General features: G+C 35.7%; 1 protein-coding gene across 3 annotated transcripts in view; it reads right to left on the bottom strand.

Moving 5' to 3' along the window:
- EML4 (EMAP like 4) overlaps nucleotides 1-19396 on the bottom strand; it is a 133140-nt gene extending 113744 nt beyond the window's left edge. For all 3 annotated transcript variants that reach the window (XM_039887303.1, XM_039887302.1, XM_039887301.1), the window contains exon 1: nucleotides 19083-19396. In XM_039887303.1, the coding sequence (XP_039743237.1) occupies nucleotides 19083-19107 (25 nt within the window). In that variant the 5' untranslated portion in view covers nucleotides 19108-19396. The remainder of the gene's footprint in view (nucleotides 1-19082) is intronic.
- Between the last annotated feature and the right edge of the window lie 2968 nt (nucleotides 19397-22364).

Below are 22364 nucleotides of genomic sequence, written 5' to 3' on the forward strand. Positions count from 1 at the left end.
GTACCAGAGTAATAGAATTCAAATTCAGCTTCTTAAAAGATAACTCATGTTTAATACTTATGTTGCATGAATGTAAGCCAATGAATGATTGGGTTTATGTAACGTCTATATATCAACATAAGCATATGCAGACCTATATTTAGAATTTTGCTGTCTTATATTTTTATAATTATCATCATTTACCCACAACACCTAACAAGAAATGAATTTTATAGTGTCTTATCTACATTTCCCATTCTATACAAAATTTGGGAAACTTAGTTTCTAATGTTTACTAGAATTAATGTATTTCTGCTTATTTTAGTAAGGCATAAAAACTGACCATGCACATTAGGCATTATATTTCTCTAACTACTATACCCTTTAAAAATGTAATAATGTACTGTCTTTCACACAATATTAAGTTAGTGAATTATCATGTAGGACATAGGCTCTAATGTTTCATCTGGTAATACAACGGAGTTATTCTACACCCTCTTACTTCAAATCAATCAAATAATTAAAGCAGGTTAGAAATATATTCTATGCCCACAAAACAAGGCCAAGTTAACTGGATCCTGAAGAAATGAACCTATAATTCTGACCTCAGAAGCACAGATTCTATAACCAATGAGCTGAACATGTAAATACTTAGGGACCTAATCATTTTATAATGTAACATTTGAAACATAATTGAGAAGTACAGCAGTCTTTAACAAAGTGCTATTTGTTATTATTCATAATGAAAAAATTAACTTTAACCTTTACCACGTAGAGAAATTAATTTGAAGTAGATCATAAACCTACAAGTAAAACCTCGAGCACTAGGGAACAAATGGTAAATCACACTTCATCAAAAATTTTGAATTCCTACTTATCAAAAGACACCATTTAGAAAACAACCAGGCAAGCCAAAACATGGAGGGAAATACTAACAGCACATACAGCTCACAAAGGATTTGTCTTCATAGTACATAAGTTCAACAAATCAACAATAAAAATATAAATAATCCAACAGAAAAAAATGTGAATTGAAAAAATAAAATTGAAAAATATATATTTTGTTTAATTTTATTTTTGAAAAACTTGGTTTTCTTCACCAAATATTGTAGGATATTCCAGTTTTAAATACATCACTAACATTAGAAAAGAAATTTATGATGACATCTTTTTGTATGTGTTTATGTAGACTAAAAATACATTACAAATATAATTTAAAATGAGCAAAACATGAATTGCCTTAAAAATAGTAAAAAGGAAATTCTACAACCATCTGACGCATTCAAAAATAAGAGTGCACATAATGACTCTTAACAGATTAATAATAAGTGAAAAAATTAAAATGAAGTATATCAACAATGTCCCTTTAAGAAATTTCAGAGATGAAAAAAGGCCAAAACTTAAAAGAATTTAAATCATTTTAGTTCTCATTATAGCATTAGATTGAGTTTGGCCCTAAGAAATGAAACTGGAACAGCAATTTCTTTTCTAAGAAAATTTTCCACTGTCAGTCTGAATACTTACACAACAGACATAACTCTAAATACTTTCTCTCTGTTCATTCTTCATCCCCAAACCACATTTATTAATTTTTCCTTCAGGAGAATAAATTGTGTGACCATTATGTAGTATTTACTATGAAGTATCTGATGTACCTAAAGACTAATGGATAGCTAATGAATCCAACCAGTCAAACATGTCAGTTCTCAGAGCCTCTCAGACACTGTCCACCATGTCAGAGCCTGCAAACTAATTCTACCAGTGTTGAGTTTCACCTATCACTCCTCTAGATCAGCAATAGTCTGAGTACTTTTTACAGATGTACCCAGAATCTCAGGGTCTTTAGATAAGAACTGGAGAAAACTGAAAATGATGAAATGGAACACAGGCAAACTCCCTTATTATATATTGTCTATGGTTGCTTTCATGCTACAACAGAGTTAAAGAGCTGCTTTTTAAAGTTTGCCAACCCCAATACAAGACTGTAAACACACACAACAAAACATCTAAAATGACAGTTTAGGAAAATAGGATCATTAAGTAATTTCACCTTGTCTCTACCTTCCAATTCTGAGATGTGATATTACTTTCTATAAAACAAAAACTTTAAATTAAAAAAAAAACTTGTAAAAAGGCTATAATAGCGTCTATCTGATTTCCCTTCCCCCACTGGGTAGCTCTTAAAATTCATGTAAGTCTTCCCCACACCAAGTAAATAATAGCACCAAGTTGATCAGGCTAAAAAACTAGGAGTTATCCGTGATTCACTCCTTTTCTTCATCCCTTACATATCTCCATCAGCATATCCATAGTCTCTTCAAAACATATTACAAATGATACCACTTCTTTCACCACTACTACCCAAACTCCAGGTGTCATCTTTTACCAGTACTTCTGCGAGAATCTTGTATGATCTCAGGTTGTGGGGGTTTTGGAAGGAAGAGACTTAAGGCAGTAAGTTTGGCAACAGAAAAGGAGAGAGATAACTCACACACACTCAAATAGTCTACAATTTAATTATTCTCGTTCTCATTTTGGAAAAAAAATGTTCTCAATTCTTAAAGCAGATTTTTAAAATGGAATCTTTCAGCTCTCATTTAACAAATCTTGCTGCCTCTGGTTGTAAAACACACAAACAAAAACTAAATAAAGCCAATTTTGACTTTTTAGTGTGTCTTGTGATGTTGGTGACCAAGATAAATGAATTCACTGTTCTCCAAAGCTCTATACTTTAAGTTTAGTGATTGAAATTTTCATAAAATACTCATTTTCCAATATTCAACACAAGAGAACAGTAGTAAATGAAAGTGTGATACATACTAGATTTCTGAAGGCATGACACTTGGGCTTTAGTTTCTGCTTCATCACACTAATTGTGTGCTCTCAAACTTAGTCCTCTTAAATCTTATAGGTCTCTCATTTATAAAATATTGATACCAGTGTCTGCTCTAATTCCTAAAATTGTTAGTGAGTCAAGAGAGATCATATTCTTAAAGTAATTTTAAAAATAAACTCTAATACAAATATATTTGTTAATGATTACCGACATTTTGTCAGTGTATAAAGTTTTAAAGTTAAATTCATTTCCTCAAAATTATTTTTCAAATAAAAATATTTTAATTGAAAACTTTACCATACATCTATAGTAATCAAGACAGTGTGGTATTTATTTGCTCCATGATAAGCACAGCAATTTATGAAACAGAATACAGAGTCAGAAACGTATCGACATATAGATGGTCTTACTGATTTTTCAGCAAAGATGCCAAGGCCATTCAACAGAGAAAAGCTAATCTTTTCAACAAATGGTGCTGAAAAAAAGGTATCAATGTGCAAATAAATGCTCTATAAACTAATAGGAGAAAATAGGAGAGAATCTGTGACATAAATGTTTCATTTCTGTCCCTAGTTCCCAGAATAAAACTAAAACCCTTGAAATTTTCTGAATAACAGGAATGAGAGGAACCTCTTTTATCCATACCTGAGTTTATGCTAAAAGGTGACTTCTGGGGGACAGGAGGTGGTTGCCAGAGGAACCAATCATGTTATTAGAGGGCTGGAACTTTCAGCCCCACCCCTCAACCTCTGGGGAAGGAAGAGGAACTGGCGACTGATTCAACCATTGGCCTATAATTTAATCAATCATGCCTATTTAATAGAACCTCCACAAGAATCCTAAATGATGGGATTCAGAGAGCTTCCGGATTGGTGCTGGAAGGTGCTGGAAGGGTGACATGCCCAGAGAAGTCATGGAAGCTCCACATCCCTTCCCACAGACTTTGTCCAAAGCACCTCTTCTATTTGGGTATTTCTGCATTGTATTCTTTATAATAAGTCAGTAATCTAATAGTAAAATGTTTCCTGAGCTCTATAAGCTATTTTAGTAAATGATCAAAGCCCAAGAGGGGGCCGTAGGAATCCCTCACTTAAAACTGGTAAGAAGTAGTTGAGGCCTGGACTTGAAACTGGCATCAGTCTTGTGGGACTGAACCCTTAAACTGTAGGATCTGCACCAACTCCTGGTATAGAAAACCCACATTTGGCATCAAAAGTGTTGTGATTAGAGGAAATAGTTATCTTTTAGAATCTTTGTGAGCTTAAGTTACGCAAAAATTTCTTACATAGGAGACAAAAAGTATATGCTATAACAAAAAAATGATAAATTAAACTTCACCAAAATAAATTGATAAATTGGATTTCATCAAAATAAAAAACTTTCACTCTTCAAAACACACTGCGGAAGAAAATGTTTACAAAACATATAACTGATAAAGGACTTGTATTCAGAGTATATAAAGAATTCTCAAAACTTAGTAAGACAAACAACCCAATTTTAAAAAAATCAGTACCAGACAGGCAAATCCATAGTCAGAAAGCAGGTTAGCGGTTGTAGGGACATGTATGTGAATGTCCACAGCAGCTCTATTCAGAAGAGCCAAATGTCCATCACCTGGTAAATGGATAAACTAAGTGTGGCTTATTCAACACAATAAAATGTTGCTCAGCAATAAAAATAAAACAAACTACTGAAACACATAACATTGATGAATCTCAAAAGCATTATGCTAAGTGAAAGTCACAAAACACCATAGATTTTAAGATTTCGGTTATATGAAATTCTAGAAAAGATAAAATGTAGTGACAGAAAGCAGATCAGTGGTTGCCAGTAACTGGGGGAAGAGAGAGAGGACAGACTGCAAAGAACAAGGGAACTTTGGGGGGTAATGGAAATATTCTGTATCTTGATTATGGTAGTAGATACACAAATATATAAAAATTTTCAAGACCCATTATACGCTTAAACTTGGCATATTTTACTGTAGGAAAAGCATAGCTCAAAGCTGATTTTAAAAATTTGAAACCTCAATACTTTCATTTTATTCTTTTTCATTAAAATCGAGATATGATAATGAGGTACTGTGTTTTAAGATAAATGACTAAGAATTTCTATCAAGAATGCATTTCATTTGATAACAAAAATGCCACATAAATAAAGAAGTCCAATGAAGTGTGACAAAACAGACTGGCTTATCCAGGGTTATACAAAATGTCAGTGATGAGTAGTTAAGAAAAGATAAGCAGACAATTAAGCAGGCGAAGAAAATTAACAAAACCTTATTCTAAAGACATTTTCTCATGCAATGCTTAAAAATGTCTTTATTTTATCTGCTGGTTTTCATTTTCCATAGGACATAGGGCAGGTCTGTCAATATCTTGTTATATATTATATATTACATATAAATAAATTATATATAATGGTATAAGAAGAAAAAAGGTAGCAACATTTGAGGCAAGAAAAGGGATACTGAGAGAATCCACATAAGATTCCAAAAATAAGGGGGTTAGTAAGGGGGAAGGCTGGAAAGGTAAGGCTGGAGTCAGGTGGCGGGGAAGCTTGGATACCAAGCAAAGTTTATCTCATATTGATTGGAAATGATAAGTTTTTAACCTGGAAAGTGACAATAAAAATGTATTGAAAGAATAATCCAGTGTCTATATGCACATTAAATGAGTAAGCAAAGATCAAATGCTAAGAAATTAATTTCTAGATATTAAAACAATTGCCCAAAGTGAGTCCAAACATTTAAAACTATATCAATGGTTTTCAAACTACCGAAACAACTTCTCTGTTACTGCTGTGACACAGTCACATTCCTGTGCGTCTCATCCAAAAAAACATCTAACATCATCTCATAGGTGCTACTACTAAGCAATTGTTCAGAGCACAGCAAATAGACCAAACTGCTTTTAAGTACCAAAGCAGGTGTTAAGGTCCGGAAAGAAAGAGGGCCAGACGGTGAAAGAGGTGACCTCATCCTGGTCATGCAACCCACTGTTTGCCTCTACCATCACCACCACCCACAAACAGCTGTTTGGAGATCTCCACAGCATCCTGGAAATTCTCCTAAGTGACTGAATAGGGATCCTGAATCCAGGTTGACAAACAGTGAGTGACCTATAGTAACTGATCTGCAAAGAGATAAGATTTTATAGAAATACAATCAAATTCTTCCATAAGAAAAAAATATTAAAACTGAAAGTAATACATGTCCAAACATATAAAAGTAGTCTAGAAAACAACTAAATCTTAAAAATGAATGATGAAACAAAAAGACAAATTAAGAATCTAAGAATGAACACCTAAGAAAGTATATAGATTCCAAAACCCTATCATAAGTAACAAAGTAGCCTTAGCACCTTTGTCAGTTTTACCTACCTGTTTTTGCATCCCCAAGATGATCCCCATTACTTTTCTCTAAGCTTATCTGACACAATCAAACCTCACACATGTTATATCACCATCTACGGTATGAAAAAAGAACAGTATGTTTATAATTGACAATGTAGACATCAATGTTTATACAGGAGTCACTGATGTTCTAAGAGTGAATAATTTAATGAAAATTGATTATTGTCTATCTCCCCTCTCTATAATATAATCTTCAGTAGAGGAGAGATTTTCCTTTCTTTTTGTTCCCTGATATAGTCCCAGCATGAAAACAATTCCTGGTGTGTAGCAGCTGCTGAATAAATATTTGCTGAGTTATCAGATTTTCATTCTGGGAGATATAGTTAATTCGGTCACCAAAAAGCTGTCACAAACATTACTGTAATCACCATCCCCATGTGAAGGGTTGTAATAAACAACTTCAATCTTATTCAATCAACCTAACAGTTACCTTCGACGGTGTTTTTTAAGCTGAAATTAGATGTTTTGGGTCCTTTAGAAAGTTATTATGTTTAATTTATGTAAAGTGTTACACAGTTCCTGAAATCATAGTTGAATAACTTAGTGACTTTGCCTCACTACCCCTTTTCAAAAAGTTATCCATTTGAACCAAATTTCTTGAAATGCAGTCTATAAACCACAGTATCAATGACTGTTTCCTAAAGCAAGTATAATGCACATCACAGACTAAACAATCACAGGACTCATACTCCATCAAAGATATAGCTAAAGCAAATATATTTAAAAAATACCACTTAAACAGATAACAGAGAGAGGACAGAAGTTATTGAATTCACTGCCTTAAATTAGAATGACACCAGGAAGGCACAGATGACAACAGCTACTCTTCAGGTAGAAAAAAATTGCAACGAAAGTAAGCTCCATTGGTAGTTTGTCATTTTCTCAGGTATCTGGAAGTAGGGGGAAAAAGTGAATGATACCTCTTTAAACTGTTTCCAAAAGTTCCATTGTGACCCGACCTCTATTTTTCTGCTTATACCCTAAACAAAGACATGCATTTGGAAAAAAAAACAACAACAACAACACATAAAAGACTAAACAGTGAAGGCTTATTAAGGTAGTCAGCCCTCCATGATTCTAAAGCTTCCTATACTTCACCATCACAATTCTTACTACGCTGTATTTTAAAAGCCGACATTATAAGCTTCATAAGGGCTTTGTTTATAGCTGGAAGAGTGCTGAGCACATACCAAGCATTCGATAAATATTTCCTGAATAAATAATGCCTGAATCCCCCACATAATTATAAGCTTCATGAGAGCAGGGATTTTGAGTGTCTCATTCATCAATTTACCACTGCACTTAGTAAGTATATAAGGAGTGTGATCCAAAGAAGCTAATTAAAATCCATTTACTTAATGAACGTGTTTATGACCAAGAAACAAAAAAAATAAGTGGCCTGTATGAACCTCTAACCCATAACCTGAGTCCCATCATAGTATAACTAAGAAGTTTCAGTGTGCAAGTATCTGCATGAATATAATTATAACTCTCATTCACAAGCAAAAATTTCAAGAAAAGTCAAATATTGATTACTTTCCCAAACAGCTCTTTATTCTAAACTTTGTTCCCCAAACCTTACCTCAAATAATTCAAAATATTAAGTCCTAAAGTTCAAGAAATTGTTTGTGCCAAAAACATTCAAACTATAACTGTAGAGGATTAAAGATGAATGCCAAGAGGTACTCAAAGCAGTCAAAGAAAATCAAAAACTATGCCCCAACTAAACTGAAAACAGGATATCCTTCAAAGTTTAAAAAAAACAAAAACCTCCCACTTACTCATCAACAAAAGTCAGTTATGACACTTTTCTGGAACAGACGGCTCAAAGAAAAATACGAACAAATTTTGTCATTTACTCTGACATGTCAACTAACGATCAGTATACTGTCACTTAAAGAGCAGCATAAGACAGTCACTTTGAGACCAGTATGCAAGTGTAAAAAATGATTTAAGGAAAAATACCAGATATCAACACTAAACAGTTGTTTTAAAACAGGAAGTCATCAATTTTGGAAAGTCAGAAAAAGTACATTCACAGAAAAATATTTTTAAAAAGAAAAAAGGGCATCCTTATTATGGAATATTACAAATATAATACAGCATAATGTGACTATACTAACATTTCACTGATCCAACATTTATTTTAAGAAACAAAAGGAAAATAACCTTAACAAAAGAAAATACAGGGAACATAAATGGTCTATAATTTAAAACAAATATGTAGCATCAAGTTTGTGAACTAAAAGCTCATGCATTTTATTAAGGGCCTCATTCAGAAATCTAATATTTTACTCTGAGGAACATCTGGTATCTTTTTATTCACATTACCACCAACATTAGCAATATTTATTAGGTATGCTCCTGTCCCTGTAGGTGTGACACCATACAACTTAAATAGGCGAAAGCCTTGAAATCTGGGTTTTTTCTTTTTGAGGTTCAAAACACAACATAAGATTTAAGTCAAACCAGCTTTGCTATCCGGTTTTCCAGATCACAGCAGATTTAAAAATTGGGGGTGGGGGGAAGCTAGATTAGAAACAATAACTAATTTAGTAACAATGAGCACCTCTAAAGTCTAGAATATCAATGTATGTTCAAAGAACCAAAACTTCTTAGAGAAATAGCTGACTGTAGAATTGAAGCAGGAAGTATAAAAGAAAAGCAAGCATCTTGTCACATCAGAAAGCAAGGAAGTCGTCAAAGATCACTAGGATCAGGACTCAGGAGTCAATTTGAAGATGCTCCTACAGGCCCAAAATGGGAAAATCTGAGCATCAAAAAGAAGAGTAACAGTAACAGACAGAAATACATCAAATATATAAAAATCTATAAGTTTCAACTTAAAGGTACAGAAGACAAAGAAACATGTTAAATAACACCAAAGCATACAATCAGCACTTGTATTTAAAAAAAACTCTAACAAAAGGTCTAGTTTCTTCAACAAATTGCAAAGAAAAAAAGGGGAATTACAGATTAAAAGACGAGACATAGCAGCCAAATGCAATGTACGAATCTGTTTAAATCCCAATTTAAATAAACTACAGAAATGACATTTCTGAGAAAACCAAGGATATTTGATTATATATTTGATATTAAGAAATTACTGTGAAATTTTAGGTCTGACAATGAGAGTTCTTTCAAGAGATAAAAACTCATATTATGGGTGAGTTTTTTAAAAATAATAGAGAGGAAGGGGTAAAGCACACTGACACTAGGTGACAAGCAACAGTAAGGACAGTTACAACTGTAGGGTCATTTAGTATACATAGCAAATAGCCCTACACAAATAATTCTTGAAGGCAGCACTGTATTACAGCACAGAACCATGTCTAATGCTCATAATAACCAACATCAGTCATCAATAACAAGTTAAATTATGTTCTATATACACAGCTTAAAAAGACCAGATGTTCAAATAATGGAATATGATACATTAAAGTTTATATTTATACTTCTGAAAAAGATAACAATATTTTAAGTGGAAGAAAACACGGTTGATCTTGTTGCTTAAATATATTCTTTTACCCAACCCCCTCACATACCACCTAAAAGTACCTTGCTCTAAGATAATTGCTGATTGTTTAAATATAGAAATATGACAGCAAAAAAATATAATCCTGACAGCAAACACCTTAAAATTAATTTACATTAATGGTCTAGTCCATGTGTTTAATACAATGTTTAACTGTAAGATAAAATATGCAGTTACAAAATTACTAAAGAACCATAAAAAATATTCACTAACTTAAAATTACTTAATTCAAATCTGAACCATTTTAAAATTATGTAAAATATATATGCATGTTATTATGGGCTGAATTGTGTACCTAAATCATCTCATTGTGTCAAAAAGAAAGTCCTCAAAAAATAATGGGAACATGTCAAAAGAATGCAGAAGCCAGAGTGAATGGGCACCCAGTAGCCCAAACGGTGCCAATTTGAGCTTCAAAATAAATAGCAATGGATTGTACTGTGTGATCTATTGAAAAAAAAAAAACAAGATACCTGAGTCCATACAGATATAAATATACCTGTAAATTGAAGGCCTGATGAGGAACAGAATATCTATAAAGTTTAAAAGCACCACTTACAAAATACTTATTAATTACAAAGATTTTTTAAAAAGGTAATTTTACAGTAGAAAAGCCTGGCAGACACCACCTTAATAAAATAATCAAAATGGACATCACAAGTAACAGGACAAATCAAAATTGTGTGGCACCTGACAGGATACAATGAGACAAAACACAGCTTCGCTTATGTGGCATTTGTGCCAAAGGTACATAACTTGAATCTAATCAGAAGGAAACATCATATTTAGGAAAGGTGTACAAAACAACTGGCCTGTAATCTTGCAAAGTGTCAAGGTCATGAAACCCAAGGAAAGACTAAGGAACTGTTCCATATTGAAGCCAACTAAGGAGGCATGACAACTAAATGCAACATTTGATTCTGAACTGGATCCTTTCGCTACAAAAGACATTAAAACAATTAGCAACACGTGAATGGGTCTGAGGATTAGTAATATCAATTTCCTGATTTTCTTGGTTGTAGTATGGTTAGGCAGGAGAATGTCCTTGTTTATAGGATAATCACACTAAAATGTTAGCAGGTGATAGGGCATCAGTTCAGCAACTTAATTCTGAAATCATTATGAGCATTAAAAAAAGACACTCCCATCTCTTTAGCTAGGTAAAGGCTGCAAACGTATGCCTACAGAAGCCAAATAGTAAAGTAAATACCTGAAACAAACTAGGTATTAGGTAGGGACTGAGGCTGCTTACCTGAAACACCACTTAGTGAATATATACATCATCTGGAATGCAAGCCCAAAGTGGCAAGATCATTCCATTTTTCAAGAGAAACCAAAGATCCAGATTTTTATGTGAAATTTCCCAATTTTTAAAACACTCAAAAGGGCCAAAGAAAACATGTCTGTTGGCTAAATTTGAACCACAGCTGCCTCTGGCCCAGAGGCATGTTTCTCAAACTGAGACCTAAGGATAAAAGGAAACCACATGATATACATGGAACATATTCTTGGAGCTACAGTTTATCCAAAGAGTTTGTCTGGCATTTTCTAGGACAGCAGATATTTCTATATTTTTTAAATGCTGTATTATGGAATAGAATGCAAAGTTATGATTTTAACAACTTTTCATTTGAAAATAATTTCAAACTTACAGAAAACACATTAAGAAAAAGAATAATACAATAAAAATCCACATAGTTCTTACCAAATCCACCTATTAACATTTCACGCATTTATTTGTACATGAGGATCCTCCCAGCCTCCTTTGCTCCCTCCTTCTATACATATATACATATACGGCTACATATACATACATACATATATATGTACATATAAAAAACACATATACATATTACATAAATTTTCCTGAACCGTATGAGAGTAAATTACATACATCATGGCCCTTTATCCCTGAAAACTTCAGTGTGTATTGCCTAAGAATAAAAATATTCTCTTATATAACCTTAAGATAAGTATCAACTTCAGTAAATTTAACATTGATGCAATACTTTTCTTTAATCTACCATGCACATTCCATTTCGCCAAAGTGATCCAATAATATCTTTTAAAGCATTTTCCCCTCTAATACAAGATCTAGTCCAGGAACAGATATTGCAAGTAGATGTCATGTCTCTTTAGTCTCCTTTAATCTGGAACATTTCCACAGCCTTCCTTAGTTTTATAACATTAACTTTAAAAAAAAAAAAAAAAAAGTCTCCCTATCCTTTTAAAAAATAGGATGTTCTTCAATTGGAATTCAATGTTTCCTCATGATTAGATTCAGGTTATGCATTCCTGGCTGGAGAACTACATAAGTGATGTGTTCTTGGGCATCACCTTCAAAGGCACACAATGTCCACTGGTGCTATTTATTTTGATCATGCACTCAAGGTGTTATCTGATTTCACCACTGTATAGAGTTACTATTTTTTTCCCTTTGCAACTAATAAGCAATATATAGAGAGATATTTAAGACCATGCAAACATCCTGCTTTCATCAAAATATCTCCCTAAATTTAGCATCTATCAATGATTCCTGTCTGAACCAATCCTTATTATAATGGCAGCAAAATTATCATATGATGTTTTAAGTTAAACAGACTCCAACTTTTGGCTACACTCCCAGATCCCTTAGGTGCAAACCTTCTCCACTTTAGGAGCACTACAGTGCAATGGTTTTCTGTCCAAGACTAGAATAATCAGGCGCTTCTTCCAGGAAAAAAAAAAATGTACTTGAGCCATGTCTTAAAGACTAGATAGATTTTACACAGCTAATGAGGTAGAGAACCAGTCGACACAGACAACTTCATCGCAAAGCTAAAAACACAATATGGTAAATCCTTTTGCACAGTAAATGACATACTCTAGCCTATCACCAGTTTTATAAAACCACATTTCTACATGTTGAATTTGCCTCAACTACACTGATTCTAGAACTACATTATTTTTGTTGCTACCGATATTAACTAAAATCATATTCAGATTCTAAAACTTTCAAAAGCAGAGCACACAATTTATTATAACTATTTCTGATTTATCCACCTTTTCACGTATATGTCAGCCTCCCACTCATCTCTCAAAAATAGGCATTAGCCACTAAAAATGTATCTTTCATCTGATTGTGACCTACTGTAAGAGATAAATTCTACGTTGCAATACTAAGGCAAACATATAAAACTAAAGTTTCTTGAAGCAATATCATATGAAGCACCAATATTTTATAATCTTTCCTCTTTATTATTTTTAATGTTGGTCTTACCCCAAATAAATTGATTTCTAAATCCATAATAAAAGGTCATGGACAAGTCCTGCACTTGAAAAACACTACCCTAGAATATGGCACAGAGCTCTTTATCAGACGTCTAACACAATCTGGAATAAAGTTTCACTCACTTCAGGAGAAATGAGAAAACTAAGAACAACGTAATGAGTTATTTAATTTTTTAAAGGACTCTATTCTGAAATTGTATATGATAATTTTTTTGGTCTTCAAAAGTTATTTCTTCCATGAATTAATGGTGAAAGTGCAAGTTGTCAGGTTGATAATTTTCTACTGGTCCACTAATAGCTTCCCCAAATTTATTGGAGTATGAAATCTCCACTGCTCTACTGTAAGATTTCAAAGTGTAAATCTTCAACGGGTTTATAATTTGGCTGGGGAATAAGACAATTTTAAGACTTATAATAATTACTTTGACCTTCTAAGAAGAGATTCTGTGACAAGTGCCCTAAGAATGCTCCTATGTTAAAAGTTCAAGGGTAAATACTTTGGGCTGGGAATGAAAGAGAATAAGGAAGGATGTGTAGATAGGCATATTTGAGTTGGGCCTTGAAGGGTACTGAGAATAGTCACAGGGATGAAAATGTACCAACAAAATTCAGGAAACAATTTTAAGTAGAACATGTTAAGAGTAGAAAGAGATAATGAAGGACCTTGGGAACAAGGCTAAAGCGTTTGAATGTAGTTACTAAGGAAATGGAACAATCTGAGAGAGTGAATGGCACCATCAATGTGCTGCTTTAGGAAGGTTTTTTCCTAATTTTAAAAAGTCACACACTTACACAATCCATGAAGTGATCCCCACCCTGAATGCTTTAGGAGGACTAATTTGAAGCCGCCCACCCCCAAATAAATTGGACAAGTGGAGGTTCTTGAGGCCACGTAATAATCCAAACAGGGAATAGTAAATATCTGAACGGTGGTGGTGAAAAAGGAAAGTAAAGGATGAGAAAAGGTGACAAGAACTGACAAGTCTTAGAAGAGATTTTAATGTGGCAGGCAAAAATGGCAAGGAATCAAACATGATTCGGAGATTTCAAAGCTGAGTGATACTTACAGAGAGTGGAAAATAAGGAAAAGAAGCTGATTTAGAGGAAGAGTAGCTCGGATTCAGGTATGTTAGATTTGATGCACCAGCTGGATTGTGAGGAGTCAGTAACAGGGCAGAGAAAAGAACACTGAGCTCTATCAGAAATACCTGAGTTCAAGTTGAAAAAAACTAGGATCCAATGAAAAACCCAGAATGCACATTTATATATAGCATGATTTTAACTATGTAAAAAAACTAGGCATAGAAAAAGACTAAAAACATGTATATCAACATGTTAATGTCAGATGCATACAGGTGAGCTAGAAAAATGATAATGCATTTTTCTTTCCTCTTTTGTACTGTATTTTCCTTTTTTTAAAATATGGATACAAGCCTGACAAGTTAGGCTCCTCAACAAAACAAAAAACAAAAAAAAAGGAAAAAATCTGGATTCAAATAGTCTTTTTTTAAAAATGGCAATCTCTCTGAACGTCAGTTTCCTCATCTACAAAAAGGGAATAATTTCTTCTTTCTCCAGGTTAGTGTGCAGATTAAATAAGATAAAGGTTTTTATAAACAGCAATATACAAAGTTAAGGCATTTATAATCTGTGACAGCTCAAATTATAGGACAAAAGATCATACACAGATGTTAAAATATAATACAGATTTGGATATCTCCACACTGAGGTAATAGATGATGAAGTAGATTATTTTCCTTAGACTTTTTAAAAGTCTTAAAATCCATTTATTTTAAAATAAAAATGTTCTCAAATTTCTTATGAACATTTAAGTTTTATGTTATAGAAATGAACTCACATACATAAAATTAATATAGTACTTTTTCCACGTTACTGAAACTTAAACACAAGCAAAAAAAAAAGACCTAGTAATATTACTCTCTAATATTTGAACTGCTAAATAAATAACTTCATTGTTTTAAAAAAGCCAGGCTCTACAGAGATAAATTTAGCAATCTGCAAATGTTCTCTCACAAGTTACATGCTTAATACATTGCATGGTATTCTAAATGGTGCTTTCCCCCCACTCCCACTCCCACTCCCACTCCTGGTACTTTACTTATGCTTAAACATCTCTAGATATCTATTTAAAATCAGATCGTAAGCTCCTAAAGGGTAAGAAGTATGTCTTATATTTGTCCTTCCTATAAGAACAACCAAGTACAGTACTGGCCACAAAATAGGTGTTAATTCATATATATGTTAAGAAATACTCTAACTCATGTTATAGATGCCATAGTAACCATTTAAGAGTTATTATTCATGTCATGTTATATAACTTAAGCCTACCTTGAGCCCTACGAGAGACAACCAGTAAGAAATTAAATGGTAAGAAAAAATTCCCCAAATGTTATTACATGAGAAACATTTTATGTGACTAAATATACTAAGAATGCTTTAGACTAAATTAATATGTAAAAATCATACATTGTTCTTTTAAGAAAGCAAGAGTATATATATAAGAATTATGGTTCTACTATTGTGATGTTAAAAACTATTTTCTTAAAATAGTTCATAAATTGAAGCATACTGCTACTATTTGTTCATATATCTTGCATGCAGAATGTTATGTTTCTTATAGATACTAACCCTACAGTTTCATTCATTAGAATTTTTCTTTAAAAAGTTTTTGAATTTTGTTTTGGGTTTTTTTAAACCTTCGAGCAGAAAGTTAAAACTGAAATAGTTAACTGTATGCTGCTTCCTTTAAAGTGTGAACACCTACTAACCTCTAGGTGAATTCTAAGATAAAAGTCTTAAAATTAAAGCCTTTATTATGAAAAAGAGACTGCTGAGATGAAGCCTGAAATGCACCTAACCCCTGCCTTATGAAACTGCGTTACTAGTTCCCCACTTTGCACATATACCTGAGATTTAAAATATATACTGTACGTGTGTGTATGTGTATACTTATATAGTGATTTGGAGGCAGGACATCAAGATAAGATTATTTAGGGTACTTTCCCCCAATTAAGTTTTTAAAAAGTTGTTTCCAAAGTGCTGTTAATTATCATAATTCATAAACTAAAAGATACTAGCCTAAGGGAAATTCCAGAGTATAAGCACCTGCCAGCCAAGTTGCCTGAAATTCACCAGCTGCAGAGATTAAAAGCATCCTTTAGTTGTTTTTATGTAAAACAAAATACGACAGGTATATAATTTCAATGTGGCCCATATAACATGACCAATCACTTAACATTCCTCTCAGTGATTTCAAAAACCACTAACAGTTTTAATTGCCATTAGAGAGCTTATAAAATGCACATTACAGTGTTTCCCTTATCTAAACACTCATCAAGGGTACAGTTTAAAAGTTTTTCACTTACAAAGTGATTCACCATAAGATTCTCTTAAATAATCAGTTTCTCTAGAACCATTCCATTTATAATACACTCAACTTTTCTGCTTATAAAAATATAGTTTTCTCACATTTTTTTCAAGAACCCATCTAGTATATAAAAGAAGATACACATGTACAGTTCCTTGAGAATAAACACTTTCAATACTTGTAACTCCAGAAGAACTACACATATTTTGAATTCTTGTTTGGTTCAATAATAGTTTTTAAACATCTACTAGAATACAAGTGCTTGCCTTTACATTCATGGCTCTCTTGATAAAATAAAGATCAATATAACTCTAAGCTCTAGACTAATGAACTGCAGGGAACACAAACAAGCAATCTGGCAAGAGCTGAGCAAAGCTCTGCTTGAAGGCTACCAGTAAAAGACACCAGTACTACCCCTCCCCCACGCCAACCCTTTAAGGTTTCAATTAAGATGGGGCCTAGCTTTACTCTTACAAGGGGGACAGAAAGAGAAAGCACAGAACTCCTGCTGAGAAGTATCTTCATCTGGAGTAGCTCCAGAAATACTGACAGGAATCATTTCTTTCCTTCTCTGCTGACACAGGTTCTTCTCTTTAGAAATCAACATCATCTCTGTTCCTGATTAATAACGTATGTAAAGAAAGTAAAGGTTTCATTTATATACCACCCAAAGGATGGCATCAAATGAGTAAGAAAAAAATTCAACATCAGCTCTAACACTTTATGAAACGTGGGCACCCCAACTGCAATTCATCTTCATCTTTCAGTCTCTCAGATAAGCTGCCTCATGAACTGGATAAGAAGGGATAAAGTTATTTAATAAGGCATGTCCACAAAATAAATTTAAGTGCCTCCAACTGTTAAGAAGGCTCCCTCAAAACACTTAACAGAAGATGAAGCTTTGGCAAGCCTTCCAAAAGTCCCCAAAACTAACAGAAGAGAAGCAGAACAGCTGATTCTTTGAGTAGTGATTCCACCACTCCTATAGGCTGAGGAGCCAACAGTGCAGAGATAGCTCAGCGTCCCCCCTCCAAATCCCGACACTCCAATTTTTGCTCTAGTATATGGTCACCCATTTGTGATCACATAAGACAAGTCTTTCAGTCTGATATAACTGGCAAATAAATCCAGGCATGAGGCTAAAAAAGGGGCAGGGGGGTCAGTGAAAAGTTGATGCCTGTTTAAAAGGAGCCCAAGAATGAAACAACCTCACTATGTAAGGAATTATAAGACATCAAAGGTTAGATAATAGACAACAGGTGCCTTTGGGAAGGAAAGAGTAACACTCAGCGTCCTATTTTAGGATTTCACGAAGCACTCTAATGTGTTTTTTTCTTCCCAAAGAAAGGGCCCAAATTATGGTTTTTACTATTTAATACTTATAATGTGTCCATTACTCTTTGACCTACTTTTTTACTTTAAAGATTCCATCTAATCCCAACATGTCTGAATAAAGTATGGCCTCTGGCCAGATCATGTACTGATCCATGAACATGAACTAGGGATTTTTGTCAAGAAATGCAAAAGCAAAGTGTGTGAATACAAACCACCTCCAAATAAAATACTCAAAATACAAATCCAGCAGCAGGTATCAAATAACTACAGTATCAGCCAAAGCAGAAACTGTTTCTCTCACCATCCGTAACAGTAAACTCAATCTTTAACAGATTTCAAGGGCCTCAAAGAATAGTAATTCCAGACACAGGTTATGGGGCCCTGAGTTCCAGCCTCAGTTCTGATTCCCTTAGACAGTTACAAAATTTACTACCTTTATTTGGGTGAAAGGGAACACTGAAAGGATACTTCAGCCTACTTAATAACCTCTTCTCTTTTCCATTCCATAAAGACAACATATTCCAAAAATGGAGAATCTTTTCTTTCCCCGACAGAGGCCCCCTTTCCTATGGATTCCCTGGGCAGGATTACTTCTCCCCAGAATGCTTGCAGCCAGAAAATACTTCTGCTTTCACTCTTCTTAGAGAGGGTCCCCCAACACAGACGCACCTCTTCCTTTCCTGTATTAGGCAAATGATGCTTCAATGTTTCTGGTTCTCTCCACCACTACTAAATGTTCAGAGAAGTGGAGAGAGTGAAAGGAAGTCAGTTACTCTAAAAAGTACTTAAAAGAAGTCTCCAAATTTAAAGTAAAGACTGGGGGGGGTGCCCCCTTCATGAAGAGGGAATGGGGGGCTCTATACTAAAAAGGAGCTTCTGCGTGGGTAAGGGATATCCCCACTCTGAGAGTTCGGTATGTGGAAAGGGGAAGGAATGCTGTACCCTGAAAAGAGGGGTGAGGGTTTGAGAAAGGGATGTCCCAACCATGAAGGTGGGTTTGTGGGGGGAATCCGAGAGTGTACGGGGAGAAGTGTACCAGCTATTGGGGCCTCTGAGAGAAGGGGTTTCCATTTGGGGGAAAGAGGGCCAGGCACTGAAGGGGGCGCTGGGAGCAAAGGAGGGGCTTGCTGAGGAGGGCTGGGCTAGGGGGGAAGGGTTCTGAATCCACCGGAGCCTGTAGAGGGGCGGCAGCCTCGAAGGGAACATGTGCAGTGGAACTAGTGCCATCCCGAGGGGCAGGGTGGAGAGCAGGGCCTGGGCTGTATGTAGAAATGACAAGGTTTCCATCCTGCGCAGGAGAGGGAGAATTCCCCAGCCGTACTCACCGAGGCTGCCGGCGAAACCGTCCATTTTGCGGGGAAAGCGCCGCGCTCGGGGCTCAGCGGGGCGGGCACTTCATTCAGCGGACCGGCAGAGTGGCTGACGCTGAGCCTGACCCACTCGTGCTTCAGGTCGCCTGGCTCGACTCCCAGCCCCCGCCTCAGTCGTCCTCCCGTCCGTCGGCCCGTCTGTCCGCCCCCGGACACTTAGCCGTGTCCGCCAGAGCCACTTCCCCGTCAGGTTGAGAGCCGCGCCGATCCGCCGCCTGCCCGGCCTCCCTCCCAGGCAGCAGCCGCGAGCACCGCACCGCGCCGCGCCGCGCCCCGCCCCCGCGCCCGCGCGCAGCGGAGCTCCTCCCCCGCGCACGCCGTCACGTTTCCGACTCCGCCTCTCACGTGACGGCACGGAGGCGGGGCCTTGAAGACCCTTCTCACCTTGCGTGGGCTTTAGATTCCTCCTACCTCGCGCGGGCCGATGTCTGCGCTTGCGCGGTGGGCCTACTGAAAGCCTGGGACTTGGGTCTGGAAACTGGTTCCGAATGGGCTGGAATAAGGGGTGGTCTCTGCCCTGGGACCCTTAAGAGCATGGAAGAATTCTCTCTCATCGCAGCGCTTGGAGAGGCCACGGAGGCCCAGAGGAGCCCAAGTCTGGGCCGCTCCCTTGACAGGAGATGGGCACCCCCGCGTGTACTAGGAGGACACAAAAGAGACAACCAAGTCCGGAAAGGGATCCTTTCTTCCCCGGGATCACCCTCTGCCCCACTTGGGTGAGGGACAAATAGGAGCACGTCTTCCTGACTAACTTAAGGCCACCACTGCTACAGCTACAGGACCCAAGACAGACCAGTAGGAAGGAATGTTAATGCTGGACAGGACCCAGGAGTTCATCTTGTCTCCCCTGTAGGGAGGACACTGAGCCTTAGAAAGGGCATGACCTGCCCAAGGTCATGGAGCCTCGTAGAAGCAGAGCAAGAACTCAGGCTTCTTAACACCCTCTGATGTTTTTTTCCACCAGGAACGCAAAGCAAACCCTTATAGGGCAGATCAGAGGACTGCCTACTAGGGAACTCTAACAAAGGGTTGAAATGAAGTAAGACTGAGTTATAGGCCCAACTCCATGTGACTCACAAGATGAGTGTCAAGTCGCTAAATTTATTTGGGCCTCACTTTATTCATTTGCAAATGGGAAGACTGGACTTAAAACACATACATATACACAGCCTTCATCTTCCTCCTCCCTCCCCCACCCACCTCTGTTCACCATCCTCCTAAAGACCTTGTGGTTTCCAAAGTCCCTCCTGGGACTTGGTTGTGTAGATCAAAGTAATAGTTAAAAGAGGAGAACTTAAAATGATCTGTGCAATAAAAGAACTCTAAAATGATCAAAGTAATAGTTAAAAGAGGAGAACTTAAAATGATCTGTACAATAATAAAGAACTAAGCTAGGGAGGGGAGAATAAGTCATTCTAGAGAGAGTTGCAGGAGAAGAAGGACAGTTGAACAAGGGAGACGAGAAATATGAGGTAGCAATAGTCAGTAATAGGGACTGAGAGGAATTATATGGTTATATGGTTGAAAGGATTGTTAAACATTTTGTTGCTGTCTTGCAGTATACTTTTCCCCTTTGGTACCTCTTTTAAAATCTTTCCTAAAAATCTAAATTATTTTTCATTTCTTCTTGGGATATCAGATCTGTGTCTTCCAAATACCATACTATGTGAAGACTGGCCATAAGGCAGCCAAAATATATTCAGGTTAGAGACTAACCTACTTCAAAATTAAATTACTTACCCAAAGTTTCCCCTGCTATGGCCTTAAAAGTTTTGATTCTGACAACTGCTCTTCTGTGTCTGCATGCAACACTCTGTCTTATGTCTATTAAAATAATTGGAACTTGTATTGATATATTGGTTACGTATGTATATTTTTAACTCAAGAAGGATCCGCAGTTTGTGGGGCCTGAAGCTTTTATAATTGTGGGGCCCTTTTGAGAAAAATTAAAACAAAAATTACAAAAACAAAATAACATTAAATGGAGTATTTATTTAGACTGAGAAATCACAACAGATTACACATTTTTAAAAGCCTGCAAATACTACAAACATTACAAAATGGAAAAATATGACATTTAATTAACCACCCAACATAACTCCAATACTTTTTTCCTAAATTTCTTGGCTGCATACTCTTTGATTATCTCTTCATATAACAATGATTTTTTTTTTTTCTTACTAGATATCCTTTGCTGGGATCCTGTCATATAGCAGGATTTGTACCCAGGTGCTTTTTACACATAAACCCATTTCAGTGTCATAGCAAGCCTATGAGATCAGTGTTATGAATATCACAGTGATTTTTTTTAAAATAACTTTTTAATAGAATACATAGATAACTGTTTTTAGTTTCTAGCATGGTTGATCAATTTGTCTTTATTATTGATAATGCGGTGCATAAAAAACCACTTCACACATATAGTACAGGCTGTTTGTAGTATTGCTCCAGGAATTCTGATTAATTCTATTTCATATGATTCACATTCTAAAAAAGGAAAGAAAAGAAATTAATTCTATTTCATGTGATTCACATTCTAAAAAAGAAAAGAAAGAAAATGTATGGTGAATTTAAAATTATACATGCTGCATTTTAAGTATATTCCTGGAAGGAGAGAACTTCCACTGTGGTTTGACATCAGTGAGAACCAAATTTTCCACTTATAATTATGCATATCAGATGATTAGAAAAATTTTCCTTAGACTAGCTTCTGCTCTTGATGTTTCAAACCTTGTTTCTCCTAACTACCTATACTTCCAGAGCCAGCTATGTATTCCTATCACATTATGACCTTTAGCCCTGCACTTCCATGACAGGATGTTGGGAGTCGTAGGAATATTCCTGGAATCTATTGCTAAATAAAGGCAGCCAGCAATAACTTAATTAAATGTAAAGACATTGTTGTGGAAAGACACACTTTTCTAGAGTCTTGGAAGAGACCCCGGGAACTTGTTTCATTAGCTTCATGATGAATCTGCCTGTTTTAATTACTCTTAATTACTCATCCTAAGTCATGAAGCCAACCAAAAAGTTTTTTTTAAGGCAAAGACAAGAAAAAAGTGAAATAAATGCTTGATCAGAATAAGAACAAATAGCAGGAGAAATACAATAGTCAGTTATCCATAGTAATTTCAGAATCCTGCTAGGATAGGTATTAAGAAGGTATTCTTCACTTAAATCTACCTTGCTCTTCTTTCCAAGGATTCCCTTGTCCACTGTACTCCATGACCCCTGGCT

This window comes from Pteropus medius, unplaced genomic scaffold (assembly GCF_902729225.1).
Source record: "Pteropus medius unplaced genomic scaffold, Ma_sr-lr_union100, whole genome shotgun sequence".
Lineage (NCBI taxonomy): Eukaryota > Metazoa > Chordata > Mammalia > Chiroptera > Pteropodidae > Pteropus > Pteropus medius.